Source organism: Carlito syrichta, unplaced genomic scaffold, assembly GCF_000164805.1.
Source record: "Carlito syrichta isolate Samal-C Ts95f unplaced genomic scaffold, Tarsius_syrichta-2.0.1 Scaffold304591, whole genome shotgun sequence".
In the NCBI taxonomy this organism is placed as follows: domain Eukaryota; kingdom Metazoa; phylum Chordata; class Mammalia; order Primates; family Tarsiidae; genus Carlito; species Carlito syrichta.
Window position 1 is genome coordinate 32462 of NW_007248687.1, and position 9224 is coordinate 41685.

A 9224-nucleotide genomic window follows, 5' to 3' on the forward strand; every position below is an offset into this window, starting at 1 on the left:
CGCAGGCTCAGGCAATCCACTCACCTCAGCCTCCCAAAGGTGCGGGATTACAGGCTGAGCCACCGAGCCTGGCAAGCTTAAGACATTTTAACACTGCCAGATGTGTATAGAGATACCACTTGCAGCCGAGTATGATGGCTCACGCTGTAATCCCAGCCCTTTGGGAGGCTGAGGTGGGAGGATCACTTGAATCCAGGAGTTCAAGACCAGCCTGGGCAACATAGCAAGACCTCATCTCTACGAAATATCAAAAAATTAGCCAGTCACGGTGGTGCAAGCCTGTAGCCTCAACTACTTAGGAGGCCGAGGTGGAAGGATCGCTTGAATACAGAAGGTTGAGACTGTGGTGAGCTGTGAACATGCCATTGCACTCCAGCTTTGCCAACAGTGTGAGACCCCAGCTCAAAAATTTTTTTAAAAAACAGAGATACACTAAAACACCCACATCATTTTTTTTAAGTGGCGCTAGCTAAAATACTTTTGCAAAAGATATGGGAAAATTACTGAGGAATCAACATTCTTTAATACTTATAAATCTTGGTGTATAGGATAACTTTTGGTGACCTTATGGGGAAGGAATTACTTACAGCTGATCCAGAAATTCTGCGAGAAAGGAGACTTCCTATCTAATATCCTTAAAAAGTGAAAATAAAAATCTTATCACTTCCTTCCCTAAACCTTTATCTTTACTGTTGCCACTCTACTCACACCCCTTTTGTGTCTAGCATGACACAGGAAATTATTGCCTCCTGAAGGAAGGTTGTGCTGGAGGCTTGTGGCACCTACAGGAACAGGCCTGGAGGGGTGATTGGAAAGGTGGTAACTCAATTCAGAACCACTCATGTTTCATGATGTTAAAACATTCTATTCTACAGTCATGCTCACATGGTTTTATTATCCTTGTAAGTTGCCTACATTTGCATGCCAGTGCATGTACCATGGCTGGCAGAAGCTTGTGATAGCCTCCAGTTGGAGGCCTTGGTACAGAGGATTCTAGTAAAAGCAAATCATAGTCTTGGTTCTCAACATCTCTAACTTAGAACTTCATTGTCACTAATTTTGTGATATTCTTTCCATTTTATTTAAGAAAACACAAGCATTGCGTTTTCCTTCCTTGACCTGAGTATTTTTTTTTGAGTCAGAGTCTCACTCTGTCACCCAGGCTGGAATGCAGTGGCATGCTCACGTCCATCCCAGCGTCGACCTGCTGGGCTTTGGCGATCCTTCCACCTCAGCCTTCCAAGTAGCTGGAACTATAGGCACACGTTACCACACCTGGCTAATTTTTTTTTTTTTTTTTTTTTTAGTAAAAGTCTCACTCTGTTACTCAGGCTGGAGTACAGTAGCACACTCATGGCCACCACAGCTTCAAACCTACTGGGCTCAGGTGATCCTTCCACCTCAGCCTTCCAAGTAGCTGGGACTACAGGCATGCGCCACCATGCCCAGCTAATTTTTTTATTCTCTCCAAGTTGCCCAGGCTGGTCTCGAACTCAGGCAATCATCTCACCTTGGCCTTCCAAAGTGCTGGAATTATAGGTGTGAGCCACTGCGCCTGGCCTCTCTGGCTAATTTTTGATGTAGAGGTTAAGTCTTGTCAAGTTATCTGGGCTGGTCTCAAACCCGTGAGCTCAGGCAATCCACTCACCTTGGCCTCCCAAAGTTCTGGGATTACAGGCTGAGCCACCCAGCCCAGCCCTTTTTTTTTTTTTGAGTTGGAATCTCAGTTGCCCTGGCTGGAGTGCAGTAGTACGCTCACAGCCACCACAGCCTCGACCTCCTGATCTCAGGCAATACTTCTGCTTCAGCTTTCCAAGTAACTGGAACAACAGACGTGCACCTCCTTGCCCAGCTAATTTTTTTTATTTATGGTAAAGATGAGGTCTTGCCAAGTTGCCCAGGTTGGTCTTGAACCCCTGGGCTCAGGCAGTCTTCTCGCCTTTGTCTCCTCAAGGCCTGGGATTACAGGCGTGAGCCACTGCACCTGGCTGTATTCTTTTGCCTCTACTGTTTTAAACTTTTTTTTTTAGAGACAGAGTCTTGCTCTGTCATCAGGCTGGAGTGCAGTGGTGCAATCATAGCTCAATGCATCCTTAAACTCCTGGACTCACGTTATCTTCCCACTTCAGCCTCCTAAGTAGCTGGAACTACAGGCGTGTACCACCATGCCCCCCTAATTTTTTAAAAAAGAATTTTTAGCAATGGGGTCTCACTTTGTTGCCCAGGCTGATCTCAAATAGCGGCCTCAAGCAGTCCTCCCACTTCAGATTCCCAAAGTGTTGAGATTACAGGTGTGAACCATCATGCCCAGTCTCTTTTCACTTTTATCCTTTTATCTTTCTCAGTCTCTGTCCCTCCTCCAGACACATCATTCTGTAACATGTTTTTCTTGCAAGCAAGGAAGATTTTCTCCCTCAACTCTTGGAGTCAGAAAGGTTACTTTTTTCCCTGTGAAGGTGACTTGCATATATTTTTTGGTCTCTGGGTTTTGGCCCAAGATAGCACTTTTATTTCTTCTTAGCTTATACTTTTGGTATCTAGTGGCAACCCCCCCCAAGTATCACTTACCAGTCAGAAGGTTCTCAGAAACTCAAACAACAGAGAATAGCCTTGCATCGGCAAACTAAAAATCAAAACCATCAGTAGAGAAATGAAAGATCTGATGAGTTGCAGTGGGTGTTTGTGTTTTATCCTAAGAACGGGCTAATGTCATGGTTCCTTCTGCAGTCCCATATAGAAATCATCCACGGCCATGCAGCATTCACGAGTGATCCCACGCCCACAGTTGAGGTCAGTGGAAAAAAATACACCGCTCCACACATCCTGATTGCCACAGGGGGCGTGCCCTCTAGTCCTCGTGAGAGCCAGATCCCAGGTGAGTCATAAAGGCAACTACTCACTAACAGCAGTCAGGAGGAGTTTACCATTGCTTTCAACCTGACACGCCATGCTGTGGGATCTGCCTGGACCATTTAGTTCTCTCTCTTGAGAAATGCCATGGGAGGAGGTCCCTCTGGGACTTAAATGTAATTGGCTAAGGGGAAGCTAATGATGGGGTAAATAAAGATATTTCATTTGGCTCTGGGACCATTCTTTCCTTCTCAGCATAGTACAGATTGTTTCCAGCCTCGGTTTGTCAGATGGGTTGTTATTATAAGATAGATGGTATATTTACTGTTTTCTTAAAGGGAGGAAAATCTTTTTATTTTTTTTTTTTTGAGTTGGAGTTTCCTCATTTTGTCACCCAGACTGGAGTGCAGTGGCCACTTCCGGCCACTGCAGCCTCAACCTGCTGGGCTCTGGCGATCCTTCTGCCTCAGCCTTCCAAGTAGCTGGAACTACAGGCGCACGCTACCACGCCCGGCTAATTTTTTATTTATTGTAGAGATGAGGTCTTACCAAGTTGCCCAGGCTGGTCTTGAACCCATGGACTCAGACAATCCACTCACCACGGCCTCCCAAGGTGGGGGATTACAGGCTGAGCCACCAAGCCCAGCTGGGAGGAAAATCTTGTAAGGATATAACTTAATTCGCTAAGTAGGCCTTTATGAGCATATTTTTCTCTCTCTCTCTTCTTTTTTTTTTTTTTGTTGGGATCTCACTCTGTCATCCAGGCTGGATGACGTGGATCATGGCTTCTTGCAGCCTCAACCTCCTGGGCTAGGTGATCCTTCCATCTCAGCCTCCCAAGAACCTGGTACTACAGGTGCACACTACCACACTTGGCTAATTTTTAAATTTTTTTGTGGAGATGAGGTCTCACTATGTTGCCCAGGCAAGTTTCTTTCTTCAGTAGAGAATTACAGAAGATTAAAGCAGTAGGGAGTCTCAGAGATGGTCATTTCTACCCTTACATTTTATAAACACAGGGGCTGAACCCCAGGGATAAATCATGAACATGACTCCTTATTCTCTCATGAGAAAAATTGTCCAAGTCTTTCTCCCCAACTACATTATAAGGACATTGTGGGTGTTGAACACAGTTTATACACCTTTTGTATTCTCCATAGATTGACTTCTCAGGACCCATGACCAATCTAATTTATATGGAAAATTTTGAACCTGTATGCAGTTATGTATTTTTTTCCTCTCTGGAGGGATGATCTATATATTTTTCCCAGCTTTAAAAGGGGTTATGACCCTCAAAAATGTAAAGAACAACTGCTATAAAAGGAGTCAAAGATGCCATTCTCAAGTAACCCAAAGTTTAATTGGGAATATTGAATGTGTATACATCCTTGATGAGTGCGATCTCCAAGATTTATTGTTTTGGGGTTTTTTTTTTTTTCATTATTTCAGTAGCTTTAGGGAGTACATATAGTTTTTGGTTACATGGCTGCATTGTATGGTGGCAAAGAAGTCTGGGCTTTAAGTGTCCCCACCATTCCTACCTGTGCACATTGTCCCCAATAGGCTATTTTTTATTCCTCCACCCTTCCCACCCTCCCTCTTCTGAGTCTCCAGTGTCTATTATATCAGTGGTCTCCAACCTTTTTTGGCATCAGAACTGGTTTCGTGGAAGAAATTTTTCCACAGACAAGTCCGGGGGAAATCATCAGGCATTAGATTCTCATAAGGAGCCCATAGTCAGATCCCTCGCATGTGCTGCTGTTCACAGTAGGATTTGTGCTCCTATGAGAATCTAATGCCTCTACTGATCTGACAAGAGATGGAGCTCCGCTACCCACAGCTCACCTCCTGCTGTGCTGCTGGTTTCTTTTTTTCTTTTTTCTTTTTTTTTTTTTGAGTTGGCGCCTCACTCTGTCACCCAGGCTGAAGTGCAGTGGCATGCTCATGGCCACTGCGATCTCCAGCTTCTGTACTCAGACAATCCTTCCACCTCAGCCTTCCAAGTAACTGGACCACAGGTGTGTACCACAATGCCTGGCTAATTTTTTGATTTATTGTGGTGATAAGGCCTCGCCAAGTAGCCCAGGCTGGTCTTGAACTCAGGCAGTCTTCTCACCCTGGCCTCCCAAAAAGCTGGGATTATAGGCATGAGCCACCATGCCTGGCCCTAGCCTGGTGTCTAACAGCCAAGGACTGATACCAGTCCAAGGTCCCGGGGGTTGGGGACCCCTGCATTATATAATTCTCTATGCCTTTGCAGATCCCTAGTTTAACTCCCACTTATTAGTGAGAACATGTGGTGTTTGGTTTTCTTTTTCTGGGTTAGTTCACTTAGGATGATGTTCTCCAATTGCTAAGATTTACTGTTAAGTGAAAAAAAAAGAGAGAGTAGAAAATTGTGTATCATATGCTATAATCTGTGTCTTTTAAAAAGGCAGTGGCAGACAGCAAACATTCCCTCTCTGTTGCTCTGCCTGTTATAAACATAATGTATGTTCCCTTTAATAAATCTACCTTTCCTCATTGAAAAAATTAAACAGCCAGGCACAGTGGCTCAAGCCTGTAATCCCAGCACTTTGGGAGGCTGAGGCGAGAGAATTGCCTGAATCCAGGGGTTTGAGACCAGTCTGGGCAGCTTGGTGAGACCTTGTCTCTACGATATATCAAAAAAATGAGCCAAGTGTGGTCGCGCTTGTCTATAGTTCCGCCACCTTGGAAGGCTGAGGTGGAAGGATCCCCTGAACCCAGTGGGTTGACGCTGGAGTGGCGGTGAGCATACCACTGCACTCCAGCTTGGGCAACAGAGTGAGACTCTGACTCAAAAAAAAAAAAAAAATAGAAGGCAGGAGGTCATACATATGCACTAAACATCTCTGGAAGTTTACTCAGAAATGTTGTCATGGTAATACCCTTCAAGGAGAGGACTGGAACTGTAAGAAAGACTAGGGTAGAAAAGAGACTTATTTTTCACTATATGTTTATTTCACCCTATATTTCACTTTATATGTTGTACCTCTCGGAATTTTTTACATACATTAATTTTTTTAATGCAAAATATAGAATGTATATGTCCTAAGGCGATTAGCAAGCAATGAGGGTTGAGATGCTCAGAGGAGGGACAGACAGACTTCCTAAGAAAGGGGCTTACACATTGAGCATTACATGCTGAGGAAAACAAGGACCAGAAAAAACAGCAGGTAATAAAGATGTCTTTGAAGAACATTCAACTAATTTTTTTAGCACTGAAATCTTTTTTTTTTTTTAATAAAAACAAGGTCTCCCTATGTTGCCCAGACTGGTCTCCAAATCCTGGGTTCAAGTGATCCTCCACCTTGGCCTCCTAAAGTGCTGAGATTACAGGCATGAGTGCCTGGGCAAGCACTGAAATTCTTGAGACGAATACTTTGAGCTGAGACTGGGATTGGATCATGGCCAAATTGTGGAAACTCATCAAACCAAATTAAGGAATCTCTAAACTGTGACAAATATTAGCTTATAAATAGAGCAATCAAGAGCTACATGATAATTTTAGAAACTCCTCTGACAGTGACTTGAACGGGGGAGAGCACAGTGGATGGAGACCAGTTAGAAAACTGATGCAATTGTCTGTGGAGCAAGGGGTGATAAGATTCTCAATTTGGTTTGTATCTGAAATGTGATAGAAAAATCTCAGGTCAGATCTGCAAAGTAGATTACTAAACCCTTGCTAGAATGTCAGGGACTAGAGGTGAGAACAGGCATAAAAGATACAGAAAATAAATAATCAATTACTGTTTTTTGGTTTTTTTTTTTTTTTTGAGTTGGAGTCTCACTCTGTCGCCCAGGCTGGAGTACAGTGGCATGGTCATGGCCACCGCAACCTCTGCCTGCTGGACTCAAGTGATCCTTCCGCCTCGGTCTCCAAGTAGCTGGAACTACAGGCAGGCACCACCATGCTTGGCTAATTTTTTTTTTTTATTTAATGTAAAGATGAGGTCTCACCAAGTTGCCCAATGTGCTCTTGAACCCATGGGCTCAGGCAATCTTCTCACCTTGGCCTCCCAAGGTGCTGGGATTATAGACGTGAGCCACCGCACCTGGGCTGGTTATTGTTTTTCACTGATACGAAGACATTAAAAATTCAACACCTCTGAAATCAGGATTTGGTAAAATGCAGTACATTTAATAACTGATGAAATACAGAGATGGGGCTGCTGAGAGAAGGAAGCCCAGATTGACAAAGGTTTGTCTGGGGGAGAAGGTGGTAATTGACGTGAGCTAGAAAGAGAGAGATGTAGTTTGGGAGATAAAGTTAAGGTTCAATTCTAAATAGACTGAGTTAGAAACAAAGTAGAATCGTGTAGTGGGAGAGTTAGAAGCATGCAACTGAAACTCAGGGAGAAGGTCAGAACTGAAACTATGGGGCAGGTACAGTGGATCATACCTATAGTGTCAGCTACACAGGAGGTTGAGGTAGGAGGTTGGCCTGAGCCCAGGAGTTTGAGGCTGCAGTGAGCGATGATCATGACACTGCACTCCAACTTGGGTGACAGAGCGAGACCCCCATCTCTAAAAACAAAGCAAAGTCCGGGCGCGGTGGCTCATGCCTATAATCCCAGCACTTTGGAAGGCCAAAGTGAGAGGATTGCCTGAGCCTATGGGTTCAAGACCAACCTAGGCAACTTGGGAGACCTCATCTCTACAATAATCATAAAATTAGCCCAGCATGGTGGTGCATGCCTGTAGTTCAGCTACTTGGGAGACTGAGGTAGAAGGATCACCTGAGCCCAGCAGGTTGAGGATGCGATAGCCATGAGTGTGCCACTGCACTCCAGCCTGGCCCACAGAGTCAGACGTTTACATACACTAGAATAAGACATTTAAAGTTAAAATTAATTGTACTAATTTCCAATTAAAATGTGAATCCATGTGACTCAAAATGTGTATTGTATTTTTATATAGCTTTATGACTGTAGATCATAAAGACACAAATCGAGATTAAATTACATACCGACGTTTCTCAGGATAGTCTAAGAAAGATTGCAATGAGAGCAGGCCCAACAAGACTCCAACACACAAAAAATAAAAAATAAGTAAAAGCCAAACGAAACTGGAATTATGCACTTGGAAGTTCTGCACGATGAGATTTGGTTGAAACCTCTGAAGGAACAAGCTGGCAAAAGAGGGCCATATCTCAGCTGCGGGGTTCCTGCTTGTCCTTGGGGTAGGTGGCAGGGTGAGCAGAGCCAGCAAAGTCTGTTCACGAAAGCTGAGAAGACCCTCATTCTCAGAGAAATTTGGAAGTTATTTAGCCATCACAGCTTCTATTGCTGGATAGAAAATAAAAATGTTGATTCAGGGAGGACTTGGTTGGCAGTTTCCCAAGTGGAGACTTTAAAAAAACTTGTCAAAACAGAGTATGTTGGCTGAGGAAATGTTTGACTCTGGCATAAAATGTTGTAACTATTTTACAAGAGAAAGAGCAGTCTTATGTGATCTAGGTTGTCTTTTTCCTATGTAGGTGCCAGCCTTGGAATAACCAGCGATGGATTTTTTCAACTGGAAGAATTGCCTGGGTAAGCTGACCTGACCTGATCTCAGTGACTCATTCTTCCTCAGTCTCTTCTGGTCACAATTTCTTCTTCCTCCCCTCCCCAAGCGTGTTATGTAGGCATTTCCTGAATTCTGTTTTCTGCCTCTTCTCTTTTTATGACCTTGTGTTTCGCATCCATTAGTACCCCTTAGTAGATCACTCGAATCTTTCATGCTTTTGGTTGGAGACCATTGCAGAATTTTTAGACCCAAAGTCAAATGCAGCATAATTTGAGGACTAATTAGTAAAGTCCTAAAACTGTCTTCTTTCTTCAACTTGATGCAGCATCAACCAAGAATGTGTCTAAAGTAGCTGATTCTTGTTTTCAAAGCAGCTAGTGCCCAGGTGCAGTGGCTCATGCCTGTGATCTCAGCACTTTGCTAGGCCAAAGCAAGAGGGTCACTTGAGTACAGGAGTTCAAGACCAACCTAGCCAACGTAGCAAGACCTTGCCTCTATACAAATAAAATTAATTAAAAATTTTAAAAAATGTAGCTAGTGCAGATGGGTCTTCATAAGTGAAGGCTCAGTCAGTCTCATAAAAATACATTTTCTGACATGGTTCTTTATGTTTGTTTGAATAACCATATAAGCCTTCTGACGTGAATTTGTTATTATTTATTTAAATTTTATTTTTTAGAGGTAGAGTCTCGCTTATCACCCAGGCTGGAGTGTAGTGACACAATCATAGCTCACTGCAGCCTTAAACTTCTAGGCTCAAGACATCATCTTCCTTCAGCCTCTCAAGTAGCTGCGATTCACCTGGCTAATTTTTTTTTCTTTTTTTTTTTTTGAGTTGGAGT

The 9224-nt window shown here is 43.5% G+C and overlaps 1 protein-coding gene across 2 annotated transcripts in view; it reads left to right on the plus strand.

Moving 5' to 3' along the window:
- The window catches only part of GSR (glutathione-disulfide reductase), a 42831-nt gene that overhangs the window by 9024 nt on the left and 24583 nt on the right, over positions 1 to 9224 (plus strand). For both annotated transcript variants that reach the window (XM_021713511.1, XM_008060306.2), the window contains exons 4-5: positions 2728 to 2875; positions 8351 to 8405. In XM_021713511.1, coding sequence (XP_021569186.1) covers positions 2728 to 2875; positions 8351 to 8405 — 203 coding nt within the window. The remainder of the gene's footprint in view (positions 1 to 2727; positions 2876 to 8350; positions 8406 to 9224) is intronic.